We start from the raw sequence: 17,096 nt of genomic DNA, 5'->3' as shown, positions 1-17,096 counted from the left end.
GGCCAGTGGCTTTAACCTCTATTTTATTTTCCCATTATGCTTGGGTCCAGGTTGTCATCAGCTACCATGAGGAAACCTATGTAATTCCTAGAGAGAGAAAAGTTGCGCTGTTAGACTTAATAGTATGGTAGTCATGGAAGCATCAGTTATCTTCATCAAGGCAATTCAGATTTGATTATTGTAGAACTGTGTTGAATACCAAACCAGTGGAGTAGTAGCTGGAGCTAAATCAAGGGATTGTCATTTTTGTCAGATGATTAGGGCTGACTAGGGAAGAGATATGAAAGGGTTGAGCTGTGTAAATATTCTCTTTTCAGCAGAAAAAGAAAAGGTCCATCGTGGCCATTAAGATGCAGCTTGTTAGCTTGATGAATGTCAAACTATTTAACCTTAGCAATTATATATCCCCACCTCCATGCAAGTATATCAGTGCCTTGGGATTATGCCTCCAGGGATTGATATTGAAGCATATTGGTAATTTTCTATTAAGAGAAAATGCAGCCTTTCTGTGTCTAGATAGATCTCTCAGAGGATAGGGCATGCTCTGGTTCAAAATCCTAATTATTAATTCAAATCATATATTCAGGTAAACATTGTAACACATTTATTTATAAGTTTTTTAAAACTTTTCTTAACACTTTAGAGATGATGGTATTCATTTAAGTTATGCTGTTAACATGTTACATTTTATAAACTGGAAGTATATTTGTTTAATTTTTATTTGCCTATGAGGGACTTGTCTATTTAAATAATAGACACATTAAATAACAGCAAAATATTTAAATAGACACACTTGACCTAATGATTCAAGGACATTTCTGCAATGATTATAAATAATATTAAATGCCAGAAAAGGCAGTATATGCTGCTTTTATGAAATGTGCATTAGTCAATTTGCTTTTGTGTTGTGATGGTACCCTGCTAATATTTCCACTACCTGGGCACTTATTAAACTCGTATGTAAGAATAGATGACATAGAAATTGCTAACTTGAAAAGAATTGCTGAATTCTGAAATAACACATTGATTTTAGGAGAAGAAAGACTCAGTGTGCCATCTAGTGGGCATATTTAGCATTCTGGTTATCAAAAACTAACAGTGATTTTTACTTTCTCCAAAATACAGCTTTCTTGACACTGTCTCTCAGCCCTTACGCATAGATTGTGCTCATGTTACATCTCATATAATTTTTCAGTTTTGTTTTAATTTTATCTGATTGTATTTTGGAAAGTCATATTGATCCAAATCATCAAAAATAAGTCTAATGACAGAAATAAATCTATGTAAACTATGAGACAGATAAAAGTAAAATATATTAAAACAATTGCAGTGTTTAATTAGGACTAAGATCAGTTAAGACAAAATTTCAACAATAAAAGCAAAACTAAAGCACACAAATTATTAAACTTCATTGTTATATGTATTTTTTCTGAAGGATATAAAAATCGTTTTTGTTCTTTTATGTGTTAATGTATAATTTAAATAGCTTTATACATTTTTTTTTTCTATAGAGAAATCCAAGACCAGTGACTTATCAATTCCATCCAAATTTAGATTATTACAAAGCACGGGGAGCAGACCTCATGAATAAAAGCCGGTAAGTCCTCTTTCTCTGATGAAAGTTATAAATCACAAAGATATTCTGAGAGATCATCAGGAAATTTTACACATTTGCTGAAAATAATTTTCCAGATTTCAGAATATCAGTGGTTACTGCATGTAATGAATCTTTGTTAAATAAATTATCTGAGTTTTTTTTAAAGCCATAAGAAAATGATATACATCAATGTCAGTGGTAAGATGAAAAATTAAATAAATATAAGAGTACTTGTTACAATTTGAAGTTAGACAACTTCATTTTTCTAACACTAATAAACCTGAATAAATTGTGCCTACTTGTATAATCTCTTTCTAGATCCTTGCTTTTGATTGAAAAGAGGCAGTTCTATAATATATTTTTAAATTATTTCAGTAACAAAATTAAAATTGGGTTTCCCAACTGTCTTTAGAACTACACAGTAAGCTTATAAATGCATCTTGTGTGTGCATTTGTGATTATATACATAGAAATTTTAAGGGTCACTGTAGGAATAAAAAAACATTAAATCCTACTTTTAAATGAAATTAACATTGGCATAAAGGGTTGATGAACAGTTTTGTTCTTTCATAATACTGTGCTCAGATGTCTCAGGAGTTAACTTTTCAAACCAGAACCATCTCAAATTAGAATGTAATTTCAAAGTTTACTCTGCAAGACTAAAATGTTAGTAATGATAAATGCTGCCAAGTTGTCCGAATTTTCTTCCTTAAGCATTTGCCTATGTGCTAGCTTTTCTTCAGTAGGCTTCCAACAACCTAAATATACATTTATGGGGTGCATATACACGATGTGTTCGGCTCTTACTTGGAGAGTTAAAAAGAAGACATAATTCCTGCCACACACAAACTCATAGTCTAAGGGATGAGAAGAGGTTTACAAGAAAGCAGCTAAATTTAAACTTGTATTTTGAACCCTGTTTTAGTGTAATGTTATTTTTAAAGTACCCATCCCTGACTGAAATCTGTCTTATGTTTTGATGTACTGTGTAATTACGAGACAGTTCTATAGCCCAGGAGGCTTCTCTGAAGCTCTTTTCTGTTTATTCATTTCATCTGGTTCTTGTTTCACAAATAAAAGGCTATTCCCTGTAGTCACTTTGTTCATTTAATTTAACATATTTTTGTTGAGCACCAGACTCACATTATTCTAGGCATCAGAGATACTCAGTAAACAAACCAGACAAAAATCCCTGCCCTCAGGAATCTTACAGTCTAATCACTTGTATTTCTCCCGTCATGTTAAGTATTTAGTTTTGGTATGTTTAAAAGAACAAAGTATTTTAGGTACTTTCTTTATACAAGATCTTTCTAGCTAGAATCCCTTCTTCTCTCACCACTTCTCCCTCACCAGTACCACTGGATTAGTTTTCACGCAACGGCGGAAGAATTATCAATTTACAGCAGATTATGTCACAGCCCCACTTAAACCTCTCGAAAGGCTTCCAGTTACCGCTGATAATCCAGTCTTCTTCCTGTGCCCCTTCCCTCTCTCTCTGACGTTATCTCCTTCCATTCTCCCCTGCTCTGCACTCCCATGCTTGCACCTGCCTGGGGCCTTTGCACTTAACTCTTCCCCCTTCCTGGAGCACTTCTCCCACCCTCATCTTCCCTTGCCTCTTCATGATTTAGGGCTCACCCCAAATATCATCTCAGAGAGGCCACTTCTGACCTCCCTGTTGTCTTCTCCTCCCCTAGTCACTCTCTACCCATTTCCCAATCTTATTTTCATAGCATTCATTACTAACTGAAGTTATACGCTTCATTTGTGTGTGCATCATCTGTCTCCCCAACTTCCCCACTAAAATGCAAGCCTCCTGAGGGCAGGCACTTTCTCTTACTCACCACCTAAGGGCACCTCAGATAATGCCTGGCATAGAGAAATTACTCAACAAATATTTGTTGCATGTATACTTGTATTATTTTTTGACATTTTTCAACATCTACTTTTTTCTCCAAAAAAGGAAATGAACTGTACCCTTTCTTTTCTACCTTTCATGTTTTCTTTCTTCTATTTAGCTTTCTGTCCCTACATTTTTCTTCTCAAAAATGTTGGTTCTGTTTTATGTATTTCCTTATAAAGCACATTGAGATTCCTCTATAAAGTGTCATTGTGATGATTGGAGGGAAGGTTTTTCATCATCTCTGTTGTGGTTTCAAAGGTTAAAATTGAAATTGAACCAAATGAAACATAGTGTGAGAAGACATCGCAGACCAGTGAGCAAGGGAAGAGTTAATAAATGTGTGCTGGGAAACTTGACAGATCTTTTTTTTTTAAGATTTTTTTTATTTATTTGTTTTTTTCCCCCAAAGACCCAGTAGATAGTTGTATGTCATAGTTGCACATCCTTCTAGTTGCTGTATGTGGGACGCGGCCTCAGCATGGCCAGAGAAGCAGTGCGTTGATGCGCGCTCGGGATCCGAACCTGGGCCGCCAGCAGCGGAGCGCCGCGCACTTAACCGCTAAGCCATGGGGACGGCCCTTGACAGATCTTTTGAAAACGTTATCAACTTATAACCTTACCACACACCAAAATAAATTCCAAGTGAATCAAAGTGCAACAAGGAAACACAGAAATAACACAGAAGTGTCTCTCTGAACTCTAGTTACAGAAGACTTTTTAACCTTAAAAGTAATGGAAGAAATCACAAAGGAAACGACTGGTGGATTTTGCTACACAAATGTTTTTAAGTAGATATGTCAAAAATAAACTGAAGCAAAAGGCAAACAGAAAATTGGGAAAATATTTGTAGTGGAAGTAACTGATAAACTCTAATATCATTAACGTATAAAGAACTTATGCAGTTCAGTAAGAAACACAACATCCTGTCTCAGCGGCCGTTCCTTCTCATGCCATGCTCTCTTGGATTCTCTCCTTCTCTGCCTATAAATGTTGGAACACCTTCCAGGCTTCTTTTCTTCTCTGCACCCCTTCCCTAGAGGATCTCAGCCCAGGTTCCTGGCTTTAAATACCATTTATGACTGAAGGGTCCTTAATTTATATCTTCAGTTTGTCCCCTGCCCTTGACCTCCAGACTTATATAGTCCACCACCCACTCAGTTTTTCCTCCTGGATTCCCACACGCATCTCAAATTTAATACTTTGCAAACTAAAATTTTGATTCCACCTCCACAAACCTGTTTTTCCCCCAGTGTTTTTCCATCACAATCAATAGCACGACCCAGTTGATAGAGCCTTAAAATTGCCCTTGCCTCCTCTTTTTCTCTCACATCACATGTCAAGTCCATCAGCAAATCCTCTTCAAAATATATCCTGAAACAAATCACTTTTCTCTCTCTGTACTGCTAATACTGAGTCACCACATCATTGCTCATCTCACTATTGTAGTCTCCCAACTGGTCTCCCTGCTTCCTCTCCTCTTCCTTATAGATCCTTTCCACACGGCAGCCAGATTAATGTAAGTCAGATCATATCACTCTACTCAGAGCCCTTCAGTGGCTTCCCAAAACATTTAGGATAAAATCCAAAGCCTTTTCAATGGCTTACAAGGCTGGCCCTATGTGATCCAGCCTCCTGTGTCTCCAAACCCATTTGTTACCACCACTCTCATTTGGTCACTGGACTCCGGCCACACTGGCCTGCTTACCATTCCTCAAGCACACAAACATGTTCCCATTTCAGTAGCTTTGAGCTTGCTTTTCCCTGTGCCTAGATTCTTCCCCAAGAATCCACGTGGCACACTTACTATCCAGTCTGTGTTTACATATTATCTCTTTGGAGAACCCCTCTTTCACTGCCCTGTCTAAAATAACTGCCCCCTTCATTCTGTCCCTTTGCTTTGTTTTGTTTTTCTGTTTTTTATAGCAATTCTTAATTACATGAAATGGTATTTTTTAAAAATTTTATTGGGTATTTTTTGTTTCTTGCACTGAAATGTAAACTCTACATGTTTGTCTTATTAACTGTTGTATCTCTGCACCTAAAATAGTGCCTAGAAAACAGGAGGCACTGAATGAAAGAAGAATTGCAAACAGCAGATAAACATTGAAAAGGCTGTTTACTCATAATTAGTGAAAGAAATGCAAATTAAAACACCAATAAAGTACCATTTTCACCTTTCAAATTAGCAAATTAAAAATATATGAGCCAGGGGCCGGCCCGGTGGTGCAAGCGGTTAAGTGCGCGCACACGGACACACTGCTTGGCAAGCCATGCTGTGGCGGTGTCCCATATAAAGTGGAAGAAGATGGGCACAGATATTAGCCCAGGGCCAGTCTTCCTCAGCAAAAAGTGGAGGATTGGCAGATGTTAGCTCAGGGCCGATCTTCCTCACACACACAAAAAATAATAATTAAAAAAATAAATGAGCCAGAGATAAATAAGTCCTAGAGATCTACTGTACAGCATAGTGCCCATAGTTAATAATACTGTGTTATATACCTAAAAATTTGCTAAGAGGGTAGATCTTACTTTGTCTTCTCATCACAAAAAAATTAAATAAATAAAAAATAAAAAGAGAGCAGGAAGAAATTTTTGAAGGTGATGGATATGTTTTGGTATAGATTGTGGTGATAGTTTCACAGATGTATACTTATCTCCAAACTCATCAAGTTGTACACATTAAATATGTACAGCTGTTTGTGTCAGTCATACCTCAATAAAGTGGTGTAAAATGAATGAGCAAGCTAGCACTGGGGAAGGTGTGTGCATACCCTTAGTCACCAATTGAGGGAGTATAGATTGAGACAAACTTGATAATCTTGCCAAAGAATTCTTCCAATTCCGTATGTAGCCCTTATATCTACCACATTATTCCCTGGAGGTTTGTTTATCGTGTCACTACTTTATCCATGATCAAAAACCAATGTAGCCATGAAATGGTTAATAAAGTCCCCATTTAGCTATTTAAGGCCTAAGATGCTTATACCAGGCTGGGCCCTTGAGCCGTAATTAGCCTTGCAACTACTTTCTTAGCTGTTTAGAGGCTATTAAAGAGTTAATGTATGGGGGCTGTCATTGAGTAGCAAGACAGGGAGTGGGGATGATCCAGAGGGGATCTCTATACTCGTGGGGAAACCCCAGCGGTGATCGGTAAGAGGATAGGCAAGAGATAGACGCCTGGAAAGCAGGGAACTAATACCTGCTGCCTCTATGATAATGGACTTCTATTTGTGTTGCTTATCCAAATAAAAGATGAGGCTGCAAAGATGACATGTGATTTCATGGATAAGAATATCTCTAGAAATCAAGAAGCCTGATTTCTCTTCTCTGCTTTACCATGGATTGCTATAATTAAGTCTTTAAAAGCAAGTGCCTAGGTATTTTAGTGGTAGATTTTCCATTACGTGTGTGGGTAATATTCACTATGCTCTGATTTTACTTACTTGCAAATTTCTTTTTAAAAATGGGAATTGACATTTTCTTATTCATTCAACTTTTGAGCTCAGAACGACAATTTAACACTCAAATCTTGTTCCAGTTTTGTCCTTAAATAACCAGAAATTGCTGCTATAAAAAAATAAGTACATCTAAATTGTGACCAGTCTTCAGAAAGACCCATCTAATTTATTTAGGAATCCATGACTACTAAAATGCCCAGTTCAGTAGTTATGGAACAGAATTTCATAGTTTTTAATACTGCAATCTCTTATATTAGGAGTAGAATCACATACCTTCTCTATTCCAAAACATTCATGGATTTTCTGTTTGAAAATGACACAATTTCTCAAAACGTATAATTCTTTCTGCTCTGCAGAAGTGATGAAATAATGGCACCTGAGCTGTCAGTAGTGCCTCACGAGCACATGTCACTTTATCTAGCGGTGCGTTTTTACAGACTCCACAACAGTAGGTCTTTTAACTTGCTTAAGCAATTTTGTATCACCAAAATTAGATGTTTCATTTGATTAAATTAGGCCTTGATAGAGATGGAAGAAACCGAGCTTAGTTCTTGATCTTTTTACTCACCAGATCAGCAATAACATTCTCTGTGCTAACATTCCCTGCTTTCCTCTTCCCCCTGTCAGAGCTTAGTTTAAACAATTTAATTGATATCAGTGATATAATTCTGGCAGGTAGGCCCTCTGCAGAAGACCCCTTGTCAGGACCCCTGCATGGTATGGAAGAGGAAGCCAGGCTCCAGGGAAAGAAGATTCTAATAAGGCAGGTTCCCTGGGCTCTGGAGATGTATCCCACAGTCCTCAGCGGGGCTCCATGTGATTAAAGAGTGATGGCATCCAGTCCATTCTTACTCCAAGAATGCCTGGTGGCTAATGATTCTTCATCTCTCCTTGGGATCAGGATCTGCCTCAGTTAGGAGTGCTCCCCTCAGGGCCTGGCCTAACTAGAATGTCCTGAGGAAGTACAGGATCCCAGGAAGCACAAGGATTCTGCTAACAGTTGTAGTCTTATGTTAGAATATGAGCTTTGTGAGACCAGGGACCACATCTGTCTCTTTCATTGCTGTTTCCACAGGACCCGGCACAGAGGACAAATTCAAATGTTAGTGAAATGCATGAATACTTTTTAGCTTCAATTATAGAATAACTCATGTTGATGTCAGGGTCTGGATCTTAGAATCTTCGTATTCCCAGTGCCTGGCAGTGTTTCTGGTATTCAGTAAATATTTAGTTTGATGACTGAATAAATAAATGCTGTTTTGAATACCTAAAAGTATTCCAAAAAAAAGTACCAAAAGTACCAAAAAAAAGTCTCCTGGACAGTTTCCATTTTATATAGTCAACAAGATTTTTTAAGTTAGGCTTTATTATATTTACTTACATAATGACTGCATTTTTTTCAAAGTATTTTATTGCTAAAATATGGTAAAGAAATAATATGCTAATAGTATTCCCCAAGCCATGAAGCTGAGAAGTCCATGGTTATCAGTATTAGTAGTTAATTGGCTAATCAGAATTTCAGCGGACACTGATTTCTATATATAAGTAATTTTGTGATATTTTTGTGCTCAAATAACTAAGAATTTGTGCTATAAACACATCTATGTCTGAAGTACTCTTTCTGTTGTATCAAAAAGAGTTGTTAATTCCTAACCAATTTAGGTAGATTGGTAATGCTATCTCCTATCTAGTCCAGAGTAAATAGATCTTTCTTCTCTTTTAAAAAAATTTGTGTATAATTTGTACATGATACACAGATCTTAAGTATTCAATCTGATGAGTTTTGATACTTGTGTATACCCATGTAACCACCATCCAAAACAATATATCTGGAGTGAACGTGTCTTTTCAGCCAAGAGTTCCCTCATGTCCCTTTACAGTCAATTCCAACCCTTCATCCCAAGGCAACCACTTTCTAATTTCTGTTACATATATTAGTTTTGCCTTTTCTTGAGCTTCACATAAATGGAACTACACAGCATGCACTCTTTTGTGTCTAGCTTTTTTCGGTCAGCATAATGTTTTTGCAGTTCATCCATGTTGTTGCATATATCAGTAGTTCCTTCCTTTAGATTGTTGAGCTGTATTCTATTATATGAATATACCACAAGTTGTCTGTTCATTTGTTGATAGATACTAGGTTATTTCCAGATTTAGGGTATTATGAATAAGGCTGCTATGAACATTCTAACACAGGTGTTTTGATGTTGTTGTTTATTATTGTTGTTTGTGGATATGTGTTTTTCTTTCTCTTGGGTAAACACTTTGAAATTAAATTGCTCTATAGGATAGATGTATGTTTAACTTCGTAAGAAACTACCAAACTGTTTTACAAAGTAATTATATCTTTTTCCACTCCCTTCAGGAATATATGGGGTTCTATTGCTCTATATCCTTGTCAGCATTTGCTATTGTCAGTCTTTTTGATTTTATCCATTCTGGTATGAAATTGATATTTCACTGTGGTTTAATTTGCATTTTCTTGGTGACTAATGATGTTGAGCATCTTTTCACAGCATATTGGTGATTTATATATCTTCTTTGTGAAGTGTCTGTTCAAGTATTTTGCCTATTTTTAATGGGTTGTTTGTCTTTCTATCCCTGATTTGTAGGAATTCTTTATATATTCTGGATAGGAGTCTTTGTCAGATATATATGCTGCAAATATTATTCCCCATTGTGTGGCTTGCCCATTCATTTTCTTAACGATGTCTTTTGATGAGCAAAAAATTTGTATTTCAATGAAGGTTTGTTTTTTTTCTTTTATGGCTAGTACATTTTGTTTCCTATGTAAGAAATCTTTACCTCCCCTTAGTCTCCATTGTTGAGGGTCCCCCAGACCACCATCAGCTTCAATGATTCATCAAAGGACTCATAAAACTCAGAAAAGCTGTTATGCTCATGGTTACAGTATATTATGGCAAAAGGATACAGATTAAAATCAGGAAAGGAAAAAGGTTGGAGTCTAGGGGAAACCAGGTACAAGTTTCCAATTGTTCTCTCCCAATGGAGTGCTTAAATCTCCCAGGAACCACGTATGACAATACTTATGAAGTGTTGCCAAGTAGGGAAGCTCACCCAAGCCTTGGTGTCCCCCAGGGTTTTTTATTAAAGGTCAGTCACATAGCCATAAAGCCACCGTGTGACTAACATTAGCTACTCAGTCTCCAATTTCCTCAGAGGTCAAACTGATACAGTGTGGCATGGGGCTCAGGTTGAACAAAAACAGACTTTTACAATAAATCCTATTGTTAGCATAAACTATTTGATGTGGCCCAAGGCCCTAGGTATACACAGACACTCTTATCAGGCCCGACATTCCAAGGACTAGAGGTTATCTCCCAGTTGTCAGTCAAGGGCCAGTCCTAAACAACTTTGGAATGTGCAAGATTTGGGCATCCCAGGTCTGCTGAGTTAACCCTTTACTGTACAGTCTCAAAGATATTCTGTGTTCTTCCAAAAGCTGTGTAATTCTAGCATTTGTATTAAATCTGTGCTATTTGTATTAAATCTGTCACTCCACCATCTGTGTGCAGTGAGGTCAAGATTAAGGTCCATCTTTTTCCATGTAGATATCCAGCTGTTCAGTACCATTTGTTTAAAAAGTCTTTCCTTTCCCTGTTGAATTAAATTGGATCTTTGGTTGAAAATCATTTGACTACATATGTATGAGTCTATTTCTGGATGGTCTATCCTTTCTCTAATACCACACTAGCTCAATTATGTAGCTTTGTAGCAAGCCTTGATTTTAAGTGGTCTGAGACCTCCAGCTTTATTCTTTTTCATTATTTTGGCTATTCTAGGTTCTTAAATTTTAGAATCAACTTAACTTGTCAAATTCTATAAAAATCATTGGGATTTTGCTTAAGAAAGGAAAAAGGTTGGAGTATAGGGGAAACGAGGTACAAGTTTCCAGTTGTCCTCTCCAAATGGATTGCGCTGAATCTCAATCAATTTGGAAAGAACTGATACCTTAATATTACTGACTTATCTAATCCATGAACATGGACTATCTCTTCATTTTGTTAGGTCTTCTTTAAATTCTCTCAGTACTGTTTTATAGTTTTTAGTGTTGAGATCTTGTAGATTTCCTTTTAATTACGAGTAGATAAATTCCTCTTTTTTTCTGCATCTAACCTGTTCCTTCCTGTGCCTGTATTTTTAAAATGTTAAAATTTTTCCTTGGACTTTTCCGTGGACTCACACGTTTCTTTATATATATTAGCTCCCATACCTCCTGCCTTAAAACTCTAACAGTTGGTTCTTGATATATATTTAACTACAGCTGCTTGTGATTTTTTTTTTTTTGGTGAGGAAGATTAGCCCTCAGCTAACATCTGTTGCCGATCGTCCTCTTTTTGCTGAGAACGATTGGCCCTGGGCTAACATCCATGCACATCTTCCTCTTCTTTATATGTGGGATGCCTGCCGCAGCGTGGCTTGATAAGCGGTGTGTAGGTCCACGCCCAGGATCTGAACCTGCAAACCCCGGGCCTCGGAAGTGGAGCGCGCGAACCTAACCACTATGCCACCGCACCAGCCCTTGTGATTTCTTTTTTAATTGTGAAGATACATAGTGATTTTCTTTTTCTTTTTTTTTTTAATTTATTTATTTTTTTCCCCCAAAACCCCAGTAGATAGTTGTATGTCTTAGTTGCACATCGTTCTAGTTGCTGTATATGGAACGCGGCGTCAGCATGGCCGGAGAAGCCGTGCGTCGGTGCGCGCCCGGGATCCGAACCTGGGCCGCCAGCAGCGGAGCGCTTGCACTTAACCACTAAGCCACGGGGCCAGCCCTATAGTGATTTTCAAAGTGAGGGAAGAGTGGTGAGGAGGGCCAAACTCCCCATCAGGTGGGCGTCTCAGAATTATATCCTCTTCCATTCTGATGTGTTCCCCCAGGCTAGAGAATCCCTGACTCTCTAAAGGCTCTGCTGTTGTGAACCACGATTACCAATGGGAGAGATTTGTATCCCTCAGATTCATTGAGTCAGAGAATAAATTAGTTGAAAACTACCGCTTTAGAAAATAGAAACCTCATTTATTCCTATAGATATGTCTTAGGGAGTTTATCTAATGATTTTATATACCATAGTTAATGCATAATTGCTTATTATTTGTTATGTTAGTTTAACAAATATTATAAATTGTGTTCAGACCCAATTAGGTAAGCCCTACAGTCTGGCTTATAACCACCCACACATCAGGGCCAGCCTTTTTATCCCTAATAAGCACTATTCCTTTTGCTTCACATCACACTAACAAAAATTCGCCTGCCACGTGCAAAATCATCATAGTCTTTATAGCTGAAAGAAAACATGTTTCACTTGAAAGTCAGACTTCTAAGGAATAAGTAATAGCAAGCTAACTTTTATCATTTAGTTTTAATAAAACCTATGAATTCTAGAGTTCCATGAGATGTGGAGAGAATTCGTTTTCTAAGATAACAGAAACTTCACAATATGGCAAACAGAATTAGATATAGATGTCTTTCACTGAAGCAGATTTGATGCACTCAACATTAAAGTTAAAGAATTTAAAAAATTGTAAACTAATTCATTTTATAGAATTTGAAGACTTTAACTTACAGAATTTGTAAGTAGAAGTACATCATGAATGTTAGCTCAGATGTTAGAATTATCTGAAAAGTACTATGTTGCAACCCTGACAACTGTTTTAAATTTCCAAATAAAAGACTGATGTCTATAAACATGAAAGAAAGAAATATGAGCCATAATCCATTCAGAGTAGGTCAATAATGATAGACTAGAGAAATACAGAGATGCAAAGAGAATATTGTTTCTATCCAAAACCAAAGTCAGGGATGTGAGGGCGATCTGGCTGCAACATCTGCCACCCCATTGATCACCAGGGTTGATTTGGCTGATCTGGCTGGCTAGGTGGGTATCCCCTTCCTCCCTCACTGCTCCATGTGCGTCCCTTCTGAAGCTGTGCGCTGGGTTGAAAAGGATGACCTTCCCTGATAGAGGAGGACCGTTCTTCTGTCAGGAGTATATGAGTAGCTGTGCTCCCCTGCTAGAACCTCCAAATTGGCTCTCAAAACCAAAGTCCCATATTTATATTTACTTTTTCCAACTATTCTTTGCACTTAAGAAAATAATTTTAAGATAAGTTATATGCTTTTATGGTGGAAAAGAAGTATATGTAGAATGAGGTAAGAAAACGATAGAAAAAATAGGAGCCTATAATAGAAAAAGGACAAGAATGAAAAAAAAAGATCTCTGAAGGAAGATGAACATAGAGGAGGAAGGAGGGGCAAAAAAAAAAAAAAACAGAAAAGAAACTGAGAGTGGAAATAAGGAGGCAGGGCAAACAGGTAGGCCCCTAAGTTTGGAGATGGGGTTTGGTCAACATTCCTCAAGGGCCTAGACTAGTGTACAGGCCTCTTATTTGGTCCTATCATCTCAACGGTATAATGAATGTGATGGTAGAAGCCATTTGGCACTGCAGATCATAAACTCTTAGAGTTGAAAAGGGGCTTTCATTTAACCCTGTCTCTCAGGCATACCAGGACTAGGAAGCTTGGTGTCTGAAGATGGTTTTCCAGTCGCTACTTACACAGTTCCAGAAAGGGAGCACTTGCTTTTTTTTTTGAGGGGGGGGCTATTTATTTATTTTAATTTATATATATATTTTTTTTATCGAGGTCACATTGGTTTATAACATTACATAAGTTTCAGGTGTACATCATTATATTTTGATTTCTGTATAGACTGCATCATGTTCATCACCAAAAGTCTAGTTGCCATCCGTCACGATACATATGTGCCCCTTTACCCCTTTGCCCTCCCCCCCTTCCCCTCTGGTAAACAACAGTCTGATCTCTGTGTCTATGTGTTTGTTTGTTTATCTTCCAGCACTTAGTATTTTAAATAGAGCTTGTTAAACTATTAGAAAGGATTTCCTGTGTCATATCTTTTTAACTGTCTTCTGTTACTTTCTGTAACTTTTGTAACTCATGTCATTTTTTTAAAGCCATGCCAAAAAAGGACTGTTTTCCCTCATGGCAACTCTCACAATACTGGAGGACTTGCTCCCCAGATTTTTTAGCCACTCCTCTTCCAGTGTAATTTTCATACCTCCCCACTGTTCCACTCCATTATATAAACACACAATTCAATTCTACCAGAAATTAATGCATTACCACAAGCTGTCTGCCATAGTTGTACAGTTATCTTCTGCAGTATAGGCACTCATCTAGTATTTCTAGTCACATATTTACATTCACTGTTAAAGGATAATATATATTTACTATAAAAGGATAATATATTTTTAGTATAGATAGAGACCATATTTACTTTTGAAGGATCATTTCACAGGGTACACAATTCTAGGTCAGTGGTTTTTTTTCTCTCAACACTTAAACATTCACTCTGCTCTCTTCTTGCATGCATGGTTTCTGAGAAGAAGTTGGATGTGATTCTTACCTTTGCTCTTCTATAGGTATGGTATTTTTTTAACTCTGGCTTCTTTCAGAAATTTTTTTTCTTTATCTGTGATTTTCTGTAGTTTAAAAATGATGTGGCTAAGTATAGTTTTTTTGGAATTTATCCTATTTGGTGTTCTCTGAGCCTTCTGGATTTGTGGTTTGGTGTCTGACATTAATTTGGGGGAAATTCTCAGGCATTATTGTTTGACATATTTCCTCTGTTCCTTTCTCTCTTTCTTCCCCTTCTGGTATTCCCATTATGCATATGTTACATCTTTTATAGTTGTCCCACAGTTCTTGGATAGTCTGTTCTGGTTTTTTCTGTCTTTTTCCTGTTTGCTTTTTCAGTTTATGGTGTTTCTACTGAAATATCCTCAACGTCAGACATTCTTTCCTCAGCTGTGTGCAGTCTACTAATAAGCCCATCAAAGACATTCTTCATTTCTGTTACAGTGTTTTTGATCTCTATCATTTCTTTTTTTGTCTCTTAGAATTTCCTTCTCTCTGCTTACATTGCCCATCTGTTTTTTGCACGCTGTCTACTTTATTCATTAGAGCCCTTAGAATTTTAATCATAGTCATTTTATATTCCCAGTCTAATAATTCCAACATCCCTGCTATATCTGAGTCTGGTTCTGATGCTTTCTCTGTCTCTTCAAACTGTGTTTTTTTGCTTTTTTAGTATGTCTTGTAGACATCTATGTCTTGATAGATGGACATGATACAGTGGGTAAAATGAACTGCTATAAGCAGGCCGTTGGTAATGTGGTGACAAGGTGTGAGCTGTAGTCCTATGATGAGGTCTCAGTGTTTTAGTGAGCCTGTGCCTCTATACTGTGAACTTCACACATGCCTCAGCCCCTGGGTGGGACAGGATGGCTTGAGGGGGCTGGAGTTGGGTATTTCACTTCCCCCAGGTCATTTAGGCTCTGATAAAACCCCAGCAGGTTAGACTCTGGTTAAGTAGTTTCTCCTGAAGGCAGACCTTGTTAAGAAGAACAGAATGCCCTGGTGTATTTCAAAATGGTTCCTTTTCCCCACCCCTTGCCGGAAGCATGATTTTTCTCATGTATTTACCATGAGAACCTGGTAGGGCTCCAGGAGGTAAAATTCACCCATGACTGGGTCCCCTTGGATTTTTTATATCTCAAATTTGTCCACACTGAGCCTCTAGCAATTCATCAACTACAGTTCAGATTTCCCTACCCCAGTACTGGTTCCTTTGAGTTTCTGCTCGTGGGTCTCTGCTTGAGTAAGTCATGATACTCTGTATTCACCTGTCAATCTCTTCAATTTGGAGACAGCAATTTGCCCTGTGACCTCACTTCTCTTACAGATCTTAGAAAAAGTTGTTCATATTTCTTAGTTTGTTCAGCTTTTTACTTGTTTTTAGGACAGAGTGGAGACTTATAAGCTTCTTACATGCCAGACTGGAAACTAGAAGTTCACTCATCTAGCATTACTGTAACCCAAGAATCTTACTTTTCTTCAACATCATCACTGTGGGCTTATATTAGCCTTGTAGACCAAACCAAAACATTAATGTTTGGGAATTTTATTTTTTTAGTGTGAACTCATATTAATCCATGCCTCTATATTCTATATGTAATGTGCAATTTTAAAAAGTTTTAACCTAAGTACACAAGCTCTTATTTATCTTTGTTATATTTTATCTGTTTAATTCATTTCTCATGCTAGCCTGTTGAGAGTATTTTAAATTTTGATTATTTTATCTGATATTTTATATGTCTCTGCACCCTTTGGTCTCAAATTCAATAAGCATGTGTGCTCTTTCTTCAAGTCACAAAATTATAGAATTTTCTATCTAAAGGTGACAGAAAATATCATATAATTCAGCCCCCTTGGTTTAAAGATAAGGAAACTTTGGTCCAGACAGCAGTCTAACTAACTCTCCCAGGTTACACAGCTCATTACTAGAAGATTTTGACCTTCAAAAAAAGGACTGGTGAGCAGATCTTTGAACCAAGTCTGAGATGCTTATCATCACCAGGAGCCCTTGATGAGTGCTAAAACATTCAGCAGTACACTTGAGGTACAGTTGATTAGCTATAACTGAGCATGCTTTAGCTTCCGTTATATCCACTGGCACTGACATACCTTGATAAAATCTAACAGACTTCAACCCTTCAGACAAGAAATAAAGTTACCTTAGAATGACTTGTTTATAGTGAACCGTACTGGCTACTTGTAATAAACTATAACCATTTCCAAGTAATTAATAAAAATATTTATGTAAACCAGTCTATTTTCCAGTTCATGGTTTCTGCACTCCTTTTGAAAAATCAGAACATTTCCCCACTTCCATTCTTCTGATATTTCTATTTTTACTCAATAAAACAAGATGAGTAATATATTTAAACACAAATAAACTCAAACATCTGAAATTTTAAAATGTACCTAAATAACAATTAGTCAATAGACTATTTAGAAAATGTGGGGAAAAAACTTTGATGCTGTTGCTATATTCACATGTGAATGTATAGCTTTAAATGCTTTTATTGGGAAAGAAAGAGAATGAATAAGTGAATGGGTGAATGAATGAGTGAACCAAGCATTCAACCTTTGGGAACACAAGAAAAGAAATAATAAGAAAAATATTAATTAGAATATAGAGAAAAATAATTTAAAATAAATTGAGGGCTGGCCCGGTGGCGTAGCGGTTAAGTA

At 37.0% G+C, this 17,096-nt stretch overlaps 1 protein-coding gene across 2 annotated transcripts in view; it reads left to right on the top strand.

Annotated features, from left to right (window-relative positions):
- TBC1D5 (TBC1 domain family member 5) overlaps positions 1–17,096 on the top strand; it is a 534,765-nt gene that overhangs the window by 436,198 nt on the left and 81,471 nt on the right. For both annotated transcript variants that reach the window (XM_058553679.1, XM_058553690.1), the window contains exon 16: positions 1,512–1,597. In XM_058553679.1, the coding sequence (XP_058409662.1) occupies positions 1,512–1,597 (86 nt within the window). The remainder of the gene's footprint in view (positions 1–1,511; positions 1,598–17,096) is intronic.

Source organism: Diceros bicornis, chromosome 2 (genome assembly GCF_020826845.1).
Source record: "Diceros bicornis minor isolate mBicDic1 chromosome 2, mDicBic1.mat.cur, whole genome shotgun sequence".
NCBI classification, from domain to species: domain Eukaryota; kingdom Metazoa; phylum Chordata; class Mammalia; order Perissodactyla; family Rhinocerotidae; genus Diceros; species Diceros bicornis.
Note: the sequence above shows the minus strand (reverse complement) of the source record. Positions and strands in the feature narration are given on the sequence as shown.